Source organism: Rhamphochromis longiceps, linkage group LG9 (genome assembly GCF_057381845.1).
Source record: "Rhamphochromis longiceps isolate RC_006_pf linkage group LG9, R_longiceps_female_GT1.1, whole genome shotgun sequence".
NCBI classification, from domain to species: domain Eukaryota; kingdom Metazoa; phylum Chordata; class Actinopteri; order Cichliformes; family Cichlidae; genus Rhamphochromis; species Rhamphochromis longiceps.
In genome coordinates this window covers 17,172,895-17,188,093 of record NC_140565.1, presented here as the reverse complement: position 1 = coordinate 17,188,093, position 15,199 = coordinate 17,172,895, and the positions used below count along the sequence as shown (strand labels likewise).

The window sequence follows — 15,199 nt, the reverse complement described above, 5'->3', positions numbered from 1 at the left end:
GCTCTTTGCACAGTGCTGGCAATAAAATACGACTGAACTCCATCCGCTTTGACCTTTGTAGCTTCAGTTGTGTTTTGTGACCGTGTAACCCCGCTAACAGCCCGGATAAGCCGAGCGAGGACCAGCCCAAACTCGCCGCGGCGTGAAAAATCTCGATGGGGCAAGTTTGCTTGGCTCCACTGAAAGCTGCACTTTAGTCGCACTTGACTCCACTGGAGCAAACATGTCTCGTTTCGTCCGCCGGATTGTCGCTGTTGCCTCTCAACACGCCACAGCCAGAGCTGCAGAGTTACCGAGGAGGATCCCCGGCATAATCCGTCCCGTGTCCACATGTCAAGGTACCGTGAGCGAACTTCTGATTTATATCAGCGCTGTACTTGAGCTGCAGCTCGCTGCACCATCATGCACGAATGTTTACTATTAGAGGTTCTACATCTCTGTTTGAAAGAGTATTTCAGAAGTTAAGTGGAAATTCTTTGAGATTAGAATGTTTATATTTTAGTCTTAGTTATTCTTTAAGAATATATTTCCAAGCAGCCTCACTTTCTCAGCTTTAAAGTTTTCAGAGTCTGTATTATTAATGGTAATGTGATCAGATAAGAAAATGCATGAATTACAGGAAACTCTGCCACAAATGTGGCTTTAATGATTCACTGTCTCTCTCTCTCTCTCACACACACGCACGCTCACGCACAAAACATGTGGTTTGTTTTAAATATGCATATCTAAAATGTGTGACCTTTGCTCTGTGCAGGCCTGCAGTCCCTCACACGTTACAGTGAGACTACAGACTGGCATAAAAAACTGACCCCAGAGCAGTATGTAGTCACCAGAGAGAAAGGAACTGAGGAGGTGAGTCCAGTGTATGAAAAAAACAAAAAACAATATAATTATTATGTAACCTAATGCCAAAGAAGCTTTGTGTTCAGAATTAATAAGTGGAAGGTTACACATGCACATAAGCACACCAGCAGAGTGACATACATTATCTCATCAACAGCAGCACATTCTCAGGTGGACTTTGATCTGCTCTGTATCACAACGACACACTTTTACTACATTATGAATTAAATACAGCCCGAAAAATGAAACGCAGAGATATTTCATCTTGTTATAACAGGACTAAGGACAAGTCATTGTATACACTTGCAAAACCAGGGTGCTGAAGAACACACAGGTAGTGAAATGAGCTGTATTTCTGCTCCTTACATTGTGATCTGGTGTGTGTGTGTGTGTGTGTATTTGTGGATGTTCTCAGCCCTTTAGTGGGATCTACCTGAACCATTTTGAAATGGGGATGTATCACTGTGTCTGCTGTGACGCTCCACTCTTCAGGTAATACATCTAACCAGTAAAGGGGTATGCACATTTTCTGGACTGGACCATAATCTTTTATTAAAACTCTGAAAAATGAGGGCTTACTGGTATAAGATGATTTTGCTGTTTGCTCATTTTTAAAAAAAAATCAGCAGATGTTTACTAAATTCTTCCTTCCTCTCTTCATAGCTCCGAGGCTAAGTACAACTCCGGGACAGGCTGGCCAGCATTCAATGAGGCTCACGGGACATGGGAGGGTGATGAAAGCCACACCTCCATCATTCGGCGCCCTGACAACAGCCTGGGCAGCCCTGGGACAGAAGTCCTTTGTAAAAATGTGAGTTGTGCTAGGAACCAAAAGAAGCCAAGGTTTCATTCAGTTTAGCTGTGATACTTGTTGTTTGTGCTATAAAGCAGAGGTTAAAGTAAAAAAAAAAAAAGTGCACAAACGTCTGACTTTTTTGTGTTTCTGTATCTGGGTCACACAGTGCGATGCCCACCTTGGCCACGTGTTTGATGATGGACCAGACCCAACAGGACAGCGCTTCTGCATCAACAGTGTTGCCCTCACATTTAAAACCAGAGAAAACGACAAACCTGATGAGGATGAGTGTAACTGATGGACTCTTCATCAAAACATTAAAAAAAAAACAGGACCAGTTTAAAGAACTTCCCTTTTGTTTTTTGTGGGGGGGTTTAAAGTGAAAAGCTATGTGATGTGAAGTGGGATGAATTGTGGGTTAAACTGGAGGTGAATTGAAACCAGTTTTATATTGCATATATTAATGGATATATGGACTGGAGAGATGTCTACACAGGACAGGACTACAGGACTCACAGTAAATCATTTTTCTTCTCCAATAATCTTTTTTCTGTTCTCTCTTCGTCACTGGTGTTTACTGTTTACTAATGTTTGTTAAGTATTTTGCCTTAACTGTCATCTGAATGAAGGTCTTCTCATATGAGCCACTTGGAACATATGTGTAGGATATGTGAAGCCATTAATGGCAAATTTTTTAAAAAGTGTTTTTAACAGCATTGTAATGTTTAGCATATTTTCATATCTGGAAAAAACAGTCAAAAAATTGTTGTTCTGCAGGATTGCAAACACATTGCTGTGTTTTTGGTTTGTAATCTGAAGTTGCGTGTACATATCCAGCTGAAGTCTTTGATCGCAATCACGCAAACATGACCGATCCTTCCCCCCCCCCCAATAAATTCACGTCTAAATCCGGCGCTGTGCTGCGATGACCCCCGATGTTTGCCCGTAATTTATTGCCGCCTCTTGTTGTTCAGAAGTGCACACCACAGCACTTTAGTATGGCCTCATCTCTACCATGAAGTTAATATTTAACTCAGCAGGCCATCCTCTGTTTCACACTGTTTGTCTCTGGGTCTCTGTTTGCTTATCCATATCTTCTGGGTATATGTGTTGCAAGTTGAGTAAAGCAGAAAGAGAACAGCTGAAGGGAGAAACAGAGCAGGGTGGACAGAAAACCTATAAAACAAAAACAAGAATTGTTTGTCAGCGATACAATGGCTGGACTATGGCGATGCATACTTGCAGTGGTGATGTTGATGTGCGTGTACCTCTGGGATTCTGCTGAGGCTGTAGGTGGAGCTAAGAGTCGACCCCGACCCCAAAGACGACCTCCCAAGAAGCCAAAGATCACACCTATTGACCAGACCCAACCCCAACAAGACATAGACATAGAAAGGGTAAGAAATAAGATAAAGAAGCGGAATATTTTCACTACTGCTGCATTGGGCCCTGGCTGCTCAATTCAATTTATATAGTGCCAAATAACATCAGCAGTACTTGGTCTTTTTCTTTTTTTAGTTAATCTTTTTAACCTTCTGCTGAAGACAGTGAGATTCATGAAAAAGCTGCAACTGCCAAGAGACCGACTGTTTCCAGGCAGTTGCAGACGTCGCCAACACAGCAGTCAGCTCTGTGTGCTGTTATTTTACCTCTGAACACTGTTTTTTTGATTGTTGTACCGTGTCACAGTATGATATACAAATAGGACTGCAGAAGAATCTGCGGAAACTATGTGAAAGTAACTTAATGGTGGATGAGTCAATATAAACATAAGAAAATAGCCAGAAAGCTATTTTGTTGCTTTGATTAGATCATGACACACACACACATATACACACAAAAGCGCTCTGTCCCACTGGTCTAAGAATAATCCAACAAGTTTTTGTCCTTATATTCTATGTGGAATCAAAGTAAAGTATTCAGAGACTCGAACACGTCAAAGGCCAGTTCTGAGAAGCCTTTATTCTTCAAACTTTCGATCGCTGTGAAAGCTCTGATTTTTATGGATTACTGTGGGGGCTGCTGATGCAGGCAAACTTGCATAATTGTGTCAATATTGTGTTTGAGGCAATGAGGGAATTTTTCTGTGCAGGTGAACGGATATGAAGGGGATAGAGCAGGGCATTTAAAAGAAATGTTTTGTTTTTGTTTTGACACGGGAACATTTTTGGAATTTTGATTTCAGTGGGATGGGATGAATTAGAATAATCCGATAAGACATTTGTCTATGACAAATTGATTGATTTTGAGATATTTTGAAATCTTGTTTTTTCCTTTCTCTGATTGTGTGTGTCCTAGATGCTGGGAACATGGTACCTGCTTAATACTGCCTCCAAATGCTCTTACCTGGTAAATCACGGGACCAAGGTGGAGCCAACAGTAATCACCATTGCTCGTACCGCTACCTCTAATGAAACGCTGTCTGTTAGCACCAAAACAAGGCAGTGAGTACAGCTGCACATGTGGCTGATTCTTCTGTATGTTCTTTGTTTTCTTTCTATTTTTTTGGCAGCAGAGGGAGCCAATTTCTTGAATCCCTCATTCCATTCTTACTGATATTATTCCTTGCCATGTGTTTAATGTTATTTATGCATCTTCAAAAACAGGAAGGATGAGGTAGAACAGTTAAATCCGTCAACTTTTCTGCTAACTCTTTTTTGGCCAAACTGACCTAGAAGTATAATATCCCATTTAAATGGAAAAAATGTGGCTTGTGTTGTTTTTGGAGAGCATTCTATGAAAGCTTTTGTTGCTGTATGAGTGCTACGAAATCTTTCTGGCCTCAACAGAGAAAAAACAAGTTTTATTGATTAATTTGTCATGCACTGTCTGAAAAGTACAAAGTCTTCTCTTCTCTTCTCTTCTCTTCTCTTCTCTTCTCTTCTCTTCTCTTCTCTTCTCTTCTCTTCTCTTCTCTTCTCTTCTCAGTAATCACCAGTGTTGGGAGATATTACAAGTCTATCATCTAACATCAGTCCCAGGAAGACTGACACTGAAAGGTCAGTTTTGTTTCTTAGTGTCCCAGAATAAAGCAGGATCCTGTGTGTACTTTGCTCTCTGTTCTCTATATACCAGGATCTCCCCCTGAGCAGAATATTGAGATAGTGATTGGGGATACAGACTACAATTCCTATGCCATCATGTACTACCAGAAACAGGGCAAGATCACAATGAAACTCTATGGTAGGTTCCTCCCTTACTTTTTTAGGTACTTTATATTGAGCAGCACAGCACTGTTGATACTTTATTACTTTGGTAAATATGTTAAAGGGTTTTTGTGTTGTGCTGTGTTCGCAGGGAAGTCTGTGGACAATCTGTCAGAGCCGCTGCTAACCAAGTTTGAAGAGCTTGCTGCAAAACAGAATTTGCAGCGGGCCTACCACTTCCCCTTCCCCACCTACAGTATGGCTAATTTTACAGTTATCATACAGAATACTAATAGCAATCTATTTCATGTAAGCTGGCATTTTGAAACACATGATGACTGCATAGCTAGACAAGCTCTGGATCTCTGATAGCTAGATTAACCAAATGAATATACCGTGTAACCTTTGAGAACACAATCCAAATATTTTCTGAACACAGTGCATTACAAAATAACACAACAACACACTACATATGTAGTAAATGACTGGTCAGAGTAAGTCACACTACTACTAGCCATATGTTGATATATAGTAAAAGCTCCCCAGAGGGCTAAATAATGGCATGTGAATTTATTTTTGCTTTCTAGGTCACTGCGGTGATGTGGATCGAGATCATGTGATCAGTAAGTTACATGCTGTTTTTTCTTTTTAAACATTTTTAAATGTATTAACTTAAGTGACGTATGTACTTAAAAGCAATCCCCTAAAAAGAAAGGGTGATAATGTTTCGATTTGTCACAAACAAAATGGCCAGACAGAAACAAGATAAGCATGTGCAATGCCACTGAGACAAACTTATATTATTTTTCAGGTTTTTACTTACTGGTGTAGTATGCAGGCCTAGTGCTGACAAGTACATCCACGAGTAATTGCATTGCATTTCCCTGGCAAAGCGCTCACGACTTATTTCCTAGCATTTTCTCCCATGTACTGTAAGAAGCTTCACTGATTCAGTGCAATATAATAAATAATATTAACAAATTGTATTTATGCAGATTTTTTCTTAACAACATGCTTTACATAAAGAACTGCAAACAAGAACTAGAAAAATTTGCATTTCCTGTGAAAATGCTGTGTGGATGCCTTAACGCTGAAGATGTCTGCTGAAAAAAGCTGAAAATTTTGAAATTTAAAAAAAAAAAAAAAAAAAAAAAAGATTTCCCTGAGCAGGATTCGAACCTGGCCCTTCTGGTCTAAGGGTAGTTATTTAGCTTACTGAGCCAAACTCATTCTCACAAAGAAGAGGTGGAGAGATTGACAATTGTGCTGAAATGAGCAGAACCTGCTGAGAATTGTGCTGATAAGAGGTGAAAAGGCTGCAAATTTTGCAGAAAAGAGGTGAAAATTCTGCTGAAAAGAGTTCAATCAGCAGAATTTCTGCTGAAAAGAGGTTTTTGCTGAAAACAGCAGAAAAAACTGAAAATTTTGCTGAAAAGAGTTCAATCAGCAGAATTTCTGGAAAAGCTTAAAATTCTAATGAAAACAGCAGAAGAGGCTGAGATTTGTGCTGATAAGAGGTGAAAATGCTGAACCAATCAGAGGTACTGCTTCTGTCTGCTTCATCAGGCGGTGTACTTGTATGTATTTCTGCCATGGAGCGTTAACAAGAATCTGAGGTCCATATTAGAAAAGCTGCCAAAATCATAAAATGTTGCCGAATTGTAATAAATTATCAATATGAATTACAGGTCTGTGATAGTGTATTAATTTGTAGTGGAAGAAAACATGTGGACAAGGTGGAATTGAACCCACGACCTTTGGGCTTCAGACCTGTGTCATTACCAACTGCGCCACTGGGAAAGAGAACGGGCGCCTGGAAAATAGGGTGATGAGCAGTCAGAATTTTCGGAGTTTGAAAACTGAGAGGAGGACAGATTTCCACCCCTCAAACAAACGTAATTTATGGCACAATGGTAAGATGACTGTAAAAACTGCTTCGACCTTGAGTGTCAGCAGTGTTTGAAGATGAATTGGCACAAGCCTCATGTCTTAACTTTGCTTTGTTACAGAGATATGACGATTTGAAAATGCCTCTCATTAGAGAAATCCAGCGCTGGTTTTGAACAAACTCCCCATAGACTTTGAATGGAGAGTTTTAAAACTTTTTGTTGCTCTGAGGCGATTTGATAAAAATCTGTAACTTCCACAACAGTGATAGTAACATTTTCTGAAAGCCAGCAAAAATACCTACGTTTTGATGTATAATTTGTGGAGGTTGGGTGAAAATTGAGCAAGAAGTTGTTCGGACATGAAGAGAAACTTCAGAAAGCAGCAGCTCTCACTCTGAGTTAATTGCATAGCAACCATAACAACGCATGTATTTTCTGAAAAATCACAAAGCTGCAACTGAAAACTTAAAGAGGCATTAAATGAAAACGGTAACAGATATGAAAAAGCTGAATCACACAGGAAAAGACCAATCATTTGAGAACGTTTTAAAGTTTGAATGGAGTTTCTAGGTGAAAGCATGAGCATGTAGTTAAGTTTCGAAAACAAGAAAGTTTTAGCAGAATTTCTGAAGTTTTCCATTCATTTCAATGGGACAAATTAAAGGAAAAAAGTGTAATATTTTAAAAAGTATAATAGCAATAAACACCAAAAGATATAGCCAGAAAGAGCAGAACAGATTAGAGTTTGAACTGAGAAAATCGGCTGAAAACTGAGGGAGTAGTTAAGGTGCAAAAAACGTACGGAGGCGACAAGAATAAAGGATAAAGAATAAAGAGAAACAGGAACTCAATACCACACAATTAGTTTCACCCCAAATGAGCTGCAGCTTTGTGCTGTGATTGTGGCTCACGGCACTTTTCCCTCACATGTTACTAGAGGAAAAAAAACACACTCATCTCGAGCTGCTTGTGTTACCTGGTTAATATGTTCTTCATAGTTTGTTTTGTATAATCTAAGCTAAGCAGTATGTTATGAAAAAACAAGTTATTGACTTAAAAAATGTAATTAAGCCAAAGGCAATAACCAGTGTGCAAAACAAAATGAGGAGAATAATTCAGATCCCCTTTGGGCAGTAACTTAAATGTTAATATGTACAATGTTTAATTTAAATAAATGAACAGTTTAAATGTATTAAATGCCGAAGCACAGCAACAATGTACATTTAGTTTAGGCTAAAGCTCTTGTCTAGTTTCCTGCAGTGTGGTTTGATTTGAATAGCTGATGAGGATTCTTGAAAAATGCTGTGAAAGCTAAAATCGGTGAGTACCTCCCTACTGACCTCCTCAGAATCACGTGATTTTTGTGTACAGTAACTTTGGGAAATTTAATGAGGTCACGCAACCTGAAACTGAGTTTGACATTTTTGATCCCTCATAAGTACAGCAGACAGATGTGACATTTTCAATGCTAAAATACACATTCGAGCTCTGTTAAAAACTGCAAATAAATCAGTTTTGCATACTTTAAAGTCAAAATCTTGTTTTTGCTCAGAAGCGCTTTTATTTTATGAGACAAATGGGTTAAATGGCAAAATATCACCAGTTAAATGTCTATACTGTAGATTAACAGAAGCATAGAGGTTCTTCACACCATGTGGGATATGTAGCTGGTCAAAGCAAGTTATAATCATGGCTCGAGCATGGTATCAAACATGTGGGTAAAATGGTACATGTCATGATTTTTAATCATCCTGCATATTTTGTACAAAAAAGATTTGACAGCTATAAGTAGGAAGATATCACAGAGTGTTTCTAAGCGGGAGACCCACTGTTGAATAACAGTATGAGGTTTTTTTTTTTTTTTAAATGGCATCATGTATCACTTGGGGGGAAAAAAGAAAAGTGAGCCAGACCTTCTCAGAAACAGTGCTGACTTTTGTTCCTGCAGGCTGTGCTCCTGCAGTCAGTTTTTAAAACGTTGTCAACACGTTATCTAACTTCCACTGCCTGCTGAAAAACATCAGCACGGTTTCTCTGTAATTTAACCTGGCATTCCTTGTTTAACAGATTGTGTTCCCACATGCTGAAGAGGCGGAGCTGAGGGGACGATGGAGAGCAACGCTTTTGAATTCACCCCTAACATTAAATGTCCTCAGCCACACACTGAATAAAAGGACATAAGAGTCAAATCAAGCTGTTGTTGAATGCTTTTAATTGTCCTTATTTGCTGTTTGCTAATCCTGTGGTGAGATGGAAGTGTCAACATGTGTTTTTTTTATCCCGAGATTTACCATTGAGAGGCGAATGCACGTTTTTGTTTTGTGCTTGAGGATGCAAAAATTGGATGAGGGGGCCAGGAATGGAGATAATAAGGCCCAGATGTCACAAGGGTGGTTACAAAACTCACCAAAAGTGCCTCTTACCACTTCCCCTCGCTCCAACCAGCACCTCTCTCTCTCTCTCTGTGTGTGTCCCTGTTTGTGTGGATATGTGAGTGTTTCATAACCAGCTGATTACAAGTCTGTGCTCGTCTGGTCTCATAACAGAGGAGAGGTTTGATAAGTCATCGGTACATGTCAGCAAAAATAAAGAATTCACAGCTAATCAGCACTTTATGTAACAAGCAAATGATACAATACACAGAAACAAAGTCAAGGGGGGATTTGCTGTAACATAAATGCAATATTTAAATTTAAACAAGTCAATAGTGCATGCTCCAACTCCCTGGTAGTTACAAAACTCAGAGGTTCTCACCGAAATTCTGCATGCACCAAAGGTTTTATGAAAGTAAGTAAGAAAGAAAGAAACCAGTACAATGATGTGAGTCAGTGCTCAGAGGCTGCAAGGAACAATCAAGCCACTGTATGCAACACTGGCAAAGTTATTTATGAGAATGATTTTTATTTTTTTTTCACCATGAAGTTCTTAAAAATCCCTGACCATGCAGGAAATACTGGATGCCAATGGTTTATCATATCCAGAAAAATGGAAAACACACTGATTTTATACATGTGACATTTTGGCCAGGCATGCTTGGACACTAATGTTTAAACCCCATCCCTTCTACCCCTGTGTCCTGGCTCTATTCACACGTGCCAGTTGTGTAACAGCCGTGATTCGCCTGAGGGTTTTTGTAATGGTGTAGCGAACAGCAGGATTGTGGGGAGGGGGAGTGGGGAGGAGACAGAATGGGGGTAGGGCTGTACCCTGCAGCAAATATAAGAAGCCTCCGCTTGCTCTTTCCCATCAAACCGCCTTGACACTCCTGATCACTCCTTGCTGCCGAAGCACAGACAGAAGAAGCCATGAGGAGCACACTGCTGAGGATGCTGGCCGCCCTGGTGTGCGTGCTGGCTGCATGTGCAGATGTCATGCCCGTAAAAGACTTCAACCTGGAGAAGGTAACAAATACACATTTAAAAGGAAAGAAGTTATTTGCGTCTGTCTTTGGGTTGTTGCACAGACAAAAACAACCCCTCACTTTTAGAAAGCAGAGGGGAAGCAGTAATGCAGGTAGGGTTTAGATAACCTCTTTTTAAACAGTGTTTGCTTTCTTACAGGTGGCGGGCAAGTGGTACATGGTTGGCTTTGCTACAAATGCTCAGTGGTTTGTGAACCACAAAGCAACCATGAAGATGGGGACTGCTTTCTTAACTCCTACTGATGTAGAAGATCTGGACCTCTCTTACTCCAACCTGAAGTGAGTATAATTGTGCTTTCAAAATAAGATAAAATAAAATAAATTAAATGGCAATGATTGTCTTTTTTAGGGAGGATATCTAATAAACTGGTCATTTTTTCCCCATTTAAGTACTGATGGCTCCTGCTGGAGAATGACTCACCTGGCTAAGAAAACAGACACTCCTGGACGTTTCACCTTCCACAGCCAAAGTAAGTAGAGATGCCTTTAAAACTGCCCCAAAATCTGACATATATTTGAATACTTAGATTTAACATGATTTCTGTGACCCCACCAGCTTGGAACAATGACAACGACATGCGCATTGTTGACGTTGTTTACGATGAGTACGCCCTGGTCCACACCATCAAGACAAAGAATGGGGTGTCCGAGGTCCTCAACAAGCTTTACAGTGAGTTTGTCTTACCAAAATAAGAGTAACTTTCTAGGAATGCTCTCCGGGATTTGCTCATTCTTGAAGAGCGCCGTCATTTTTTATTGTAGGTCGCACTCCCGACACCAGCGCTGTCCTGCAGGAGAAATTCTCGCAGTTCTCTTTGGAGACTGGTGTCCTCGCTGAGAACATTGTTATGCTGCCCAAGAATGGTAAGTTAACAGTATCAACAATGTAACTGATTCTGTGAGCGAGGCAGACCTTCGCTCACCAGCCTTTCTAATATGCGTTACAGGTGAGTGTCCCGACGCCTGAGGAGCCCAAATCTTCCATCTCAGCAGCATCCCCCCCCACCACATTCGTCCAACCCCTCTCCCCCCTACAGTCATGACGGATTCACAAAGCTACACCCTGGGACAATGAACCTCAAGCATTTCACTCTGTTTTCTGCTGCACACCAAAGACCAACCCTGATCCTAGTTGAGCTCTCATACTTGTCAACATGCACATTAACTGGGGCATCAGAGTGGAACAATAAAGGCCTGCTTGTAAGAAAAAAAGGGACTGAAGTACACGGAAATATTATAAGTTGTCTTTTGTAACTTCTGATTTCTTTTGCAGACTTTTTTTTCTCCTGTTTTCCAACCTCAAAGCTAATAAAGCTGTTAAAAAGTGTCTGATTTCACAATAATTTTGTGTGTGTGTGTGTGTGTGTGTTCTGTGAAGGTTTTTTTGGAAGCTACGTGAATATTTTAACACACAATGCTCCCCATCAGCTCACTGTCAGGCATGCGAGAGTGTGTTGGATACTTTACCACATTACATTAGGACACAGTCCTTGTCAAAGGGTTTAAGGATGAGTTGCAGTTATGCAAATATGCGGCTGCGAGTGATATAGGCAGCGATTCAATCGACAGACATAATGAAACGAAGATTATAATAACACAAACTGATTATGGGGCAGCTATATTGCTATTTAGTTCTGGATCATGGCAACAGTAATAACAACGACAAGACAATACCTCGGTTCAAAGGTGTGGGCAGACAAACAAACACAAAGTAATCAGAATTAATTTAATTTAATTACCAGGCACGCAGAACAAATCCCTCCTGAGGAAAAGCAGAGTAGCACTAAATTTCTGATGAGTAAGAGATATAAAGACCTGAAATCACTTTAAAATCAAACATGCTGAACTTAAGTGAACACATTTATCTACAACTTTATCATCTTAAGGACACTTCAGTCCTTTTTTTGTAGCGCCTCATTGCTTTGGGTACCTTTGTCAGCAAGTTTATATTTGATATACTTTCATATATTACTTATTACTGATTCCGAATATAATTCATCAGCTATGAGCTTTTAACTTTATTTAGTTTGGTAATCTGTCATTAATCATCAGTGTGTATGCTCTGTAAATCTGGGTGACTAAGAAGGTGCACTGTCTGCCCACCAGAGGGCAGCATATGACCTTCTGGAACTTCCACATTTGTTCATTACGGACTTTTCAAAGGAAAAACTACATAGCGTTTATTAAGTATTATATCAGTTTTATATAATTTTAACTTATATAAGTCGAACTAAAGCAAATAGGTTAGATTCTTCCATAGTCCCTGTTTCTTAATGGTTACATGGCTAAGACACAAAATGTTCCTTGAATATCTTTAGTACTGTCTTTGATGTGCATCATTACGCTGCGAGTGTCTGAACAAGAAGAAGAAGACGAAGAAACTGCTATTAAAGATCAAACACTCTTTATTGAACTCAAGAGAACTAAAAGCAAAACATGTGGGTTAAGGTTTTGCCTGTCTGCGCTGATAATCAATTATCATCGCCGTTAAGTTCAAAACATATATCGAGGATGAAGTTATGCATTTTAAAAGTCTGAAAATCAAAATCCAAAAACAACAAAGCATCGGTAGAGTCACTTGTTTGCCCTACGGGATGCGAAGTAAAAGCAGATGAATTCTTCTTTGAGGCCTCAGTAGAAGGCAAGCTGAGCTCAGCAGCTGCTCCTAATGTCTCACATGAAGTGATCCACAGCAAGCGCTCGATCACGAGGCGATTCGTGATTCACTGCGCGAGCGCCGTGGGAGCAATTTGATCAAACAGACATACAAAATAAAGCAACTTCACAACAAAATAGAGTTGGCAGCAGGTTTCAGCTGTAACACGTCGTTCTGTAGAAGCCATGGTAAGGTAAACAGGTAAACATAAAAATAACTTAAACATAAATAGATCATATTTGAATGCATGTTGGACCGCAGTTGCACACTGCAGGGTGACGCTCGTGTCTGCCTCCTCATCCTAAACGTGTTTTTCTTGCAAACGAGCAAATGACTCACACTTCATCAAACATGCATGTTGTTGTGTGCACGTGTGAGGGGAGGTGTAAGCGTGTGCGTTGAAGCTGCTACTGCTGCACAAATACTTGGAAAGTCTGGCTTTTTTTTAAATTTCAAAAGTTTTTTTTTTTCCAACCAAGATTTTTCTGCGTAAGTGAACACAGCACCATTTAAATACAACATAAAAAAACACCTGAAAACGCTATTAAGTCCGATTTCGTGCAGCAGCAGTCAAGTTTTTCTCACAGGTTTGTGATAAGTAGTGTGAGGCAAGGCCAAACGGCTCAGCACCTTGAAGGCACGCTGGAATAATAAGCCAATTATCTTCTTAACTTCGTCCCAGGTGTTTTTCAGATATAAATTGATTTTTCATTTCACGCTGCTTCGCCCACTTAATGCCTAGTGCATCGATGAAAACTCGGTACGCATCAGTCAAGCTGTTTGGTCTGGTCTTCGCGCATGCCCAAACGGCCCCTTCTAAAGCTCATTTTCCCTAATTCACCTACGCACAGACGCATGCATGTGCTTTAAAAACTACAGCCCAACACTGGTTTCAAATGTATAAAAACAAAACAAAAAACCAACTCAAATATCAAATTGAACATGAAAATCTGACATAAGACTCAAGTGTTTGGCAAAGAAACAAACAAACATGCTGAAGCCCGCACGAGTAAAGGCTCGCAGATTCACTCATTCCAAATCCAAAGAAAGCTGCCGTGACCATGAAGATGAAGAAGATGGCGATGATGGCGTCATGATTTCCCCATCATGCACTGAGAAACCCCTCGGTGCCCTTCCACAGAAAGGAGTGTCCCTTACAATCGAATGTCATAAGATTTAAACGTAAAACTCTGTATTTTACACGTTTATAATGCGACAGACGAGACGTGTGGCGCCACTCTCATATAGATATGAAATTTCTAATTTGCTTTATGCGTCTGACACTAAATAAATCTTTCGAGAAAAGGGAGAAAATAATATCATATTTACAAGGTGACTTTTGGCATCCATATTCAGTTCTATATTACCACGACATGAATTATGTGACAAACTGGTGCATCCGCAGTTTGAAACAATAAAAAATACAAAGAAGAAGAAGAAAAAAGAAAGAATAAAACAAAAACAAAGGTTTGGCATGTCGATTTGATCATTTTTGATATAAGAGTTTTGTTAAAATATAAAATCAAAACGCAACAGGGACTGGCAATAAACCTTTGCTATCACACAACCCAGTAAGTATAATTATTTGTCATATACAGTATTCAAAGGACTCCTGAAAACTCCCAAGCACAATACAAAGAAGGACAAGCCGGTTAGTATATACATGTACAGTCTCTTACAGCTGTGCTCAGTTGAATAAGTGTCCCTTCCTTCTCTTTCTAATACTCTGGATATATAAAAAAACAGAACAAAACAAAAGGATTTCTGTACAGTCTTCCCCGTTGCCCCAACCTTCCCTGGGAGATTATTGTCCTTTTGAATAGCCAATCCTCTGTCCATTCTGTGATTGGCCTTGACTTAAACCACCTCTATCTCTGTGGCATCGGATGATCTAAAACATTGCTTTCCCTCTCTCAGAGTTCTTTCTGATTGGCTGTTAGATGAACCATTCCTTCTTTGATTCGTCAATGGTTTCTGGGTTGTCGGTGCCGATGATGGCCGTATCCGCTGATTCCGCGGCCGACTCCCCGCTGGCCTTTGCCTCGTTGGTGTGGTAAGTGCCTTTGTGACGGAACATGTAGCGGATCAGGAACACCAGAGTGCATAAGATGGTGAAGATCACCACTGCGATAATACCTGTAGTAGAGACAGAGAGGCTTTTTCAAATACTGCTACCAACCTGCTCCGACCATGAAATTCCTCATATGAGTTAATGTCTAAGCAAAGGCAAACACAGCCTGCTTCTGCCATCTCAACTGGGAGATTAATGTAATAAAAATGTATGTAATGCGATGTTTGTAATGTAATTAGAAACATTAGTGAACTGTAGTCTGTTTTTGGTACTTTTTGGACAGAAAGAAGGAATTTGACTGTCACTTGAAAAGTATAAAGCAGACGTTTTTAATAGTTAACTATGATCAGAATGTCTGTGATGTAGCAGCTCATCCA

General features: G+C 40.0%; 4 protein-coding genes across 5 annotated transcripts in view; 3 read left to right on the top strand and 1 right to left on the bottom strand.

The window, feature by feature from the left end:
- The first annotated feature begins 60 nt into the window (after positions 1–60).
- msrb2 (methionine sulfoxide reductase B2) lies at positions 61–2,566 on the top strand. The gene is made up of 5 exons (XM_085418538.1): positions 61–338; positions 755–852; positions 1,259–1,335; positions 1,507–1,654; positions 1,806–2,566. Exons 1-5 carry the CDS (start codon positions 224–226, stop codon positions 1,935–1,937), a joined length of 570 nt encoding a protein of 189 aa, XP_085274664.1. The 5' UTR covers positions 61–223; the 3' UTR covers positions 1,938–2,566.
- A 169-nt stretch (positions 2,567–2,735) lies between these two features.
- Positions 2,736–9,807, top strand: c8g (complement component 8, gamma polypeptide). Of its 2 annotated transcripts, none has more exons than XM_085418530.1 (7): positions 2,736–3,036; positions 3,938–4,083; positions 4,568–4,638; positions 4,715–4,822; positions 4,937–5,041; positions 5,373–5,408; positions 5,597–8,730. In XM_085418530.1, the coding sequence occupies exons 1-7, from the start codon at positions 2,854–2,856 to the stop codon at positions 5,614–5,616; spliced, it is 669 nt and encodes a 222-aa protein (XP_085274656.1). In that variant the 5' UTR covers positions 2,736–2,853; the 3' UTR covers positions 5,617–8,730. The 2 variants fall into 2 exon arrangements, with proteins under 2 accessions (XP_085274656.1, XP_085274654.1); XM_085418528.1 differs by lacking the exon at positions 5,597–8,730 and adding an exon at positions 8,742–9,807 and having other exon boundaries at positions 2,737–3,036.
- Positions 9,808–9,916: 109 nt separating this feature from the next.
- ptgdsb.1 (prostaglandin D2 synthase b, tandem duplicate 1) lies at positions 9,917–11,422 on the top strand. The gene is made up of 6 exons (XM_085418531.1): positions 9,917–10,075; positions 10,235–10,374; positions 10,486–10,565; positions 10,652–10,765; positions 10,858–10,959; positions 11,043–11,422. The coding sequence occupies exons 1-6, from the start codon at positions 9,980–9,982 to the stop codon at positions 11,060–11,062; spliced, it is 552 nt and encodes a 183-aa protein (XP_085274657.1). The 5' UTR covers positions 9,917–9,979; the 3' UTR covers positions 11,063–11,422.
- A 1,065-nt stretch (positions 11,423–12,487) lies between these two features.
- cntnap2a (contactin associated protein 2a) overlaps positions 12,488–15,199 on the bottom strand; it is a 443,305-nt gene continuing 440,593 nt past the window's right edge. The window contains exon 26 of the mRNA XM_085418525.1: positions 12,488–14,887. Coding sequence (XP_085274651.1) covers positions 14,688–14,887 — 200 coding nt within the window. The 3' untranslated portion in view covers positions 12,488–14,687. The remainder of the gene's footprint in view (positions 14,888–15,199) is intronic.

Excerpts from the sequence above, each read along its gene's own strand:
- msrb2 (XM_085418538.1), top strand. The coding sequence starts at position 224 with ATGTCTCGTTTCGTCCGCCGGATTGTCGCTGTTGCCTCTCAACACGCC. Across the intron at positions 339-754 it reads TCCCGTGTCCACATGTCAAG|GCCTGCAGTCCCTCACACGT; the intron begins GTACCGTGAGCG and ends TGCTCTGTGCAG. Across the intron at positions 1,655-1,805 it reads CAGAAGTCCTTTGTAAAAAT|TGCGATGCCCACCTTGGCCA; the intron begins GTGAGTTGTGCT and ends TGGGTCACACAG.
- c8g (XM_085418528.1), top strand. The coding sequence starts at position 2,854 with ATGGCTGGACTATGGCGATGCATACTTGCAGTGGTGATGTTGATGTGC. Across the intron at positions 4,084-4,567 it reads GTTAGCACCAAAACAAGGCA|TAATCACCAGTGTTGGGAGA; the intron begins GTGAGTACAGCT and ends TTCTCTTCTCAG. Across the intron at positions 5,042-5,372 it reads CTTCCCCTTCCCCACCTACA|GTCACTGCGGTGATGTGGAT; the intron begins GTATGGCTAATT and ends TTTGCTTTCTAG.
- ptgdsb.1 (XM_085418531.1), top strand. The coding sequence starts at position 9,980 with ATGAGGAGCACACTGCTGAGGATGCTGGCCGCCCTGGTGTGCGTGCTG. Across the intron at positions 10,566-10,651 it reads TTTCACCTTCCACAGCCAAA|CTTGGAACAATGACAACGAC; the intron begins GTAAGTAGAGAT and ends TGACCCCACCAG. Across the intron at positions 10,766-10,857 it reads GGTCCTCAACAAGCTTTACA|GTCGCACTCCCGACACCAGC; the intron begins GTGAGTTTGTCT and ends TTTTTATTGTAG.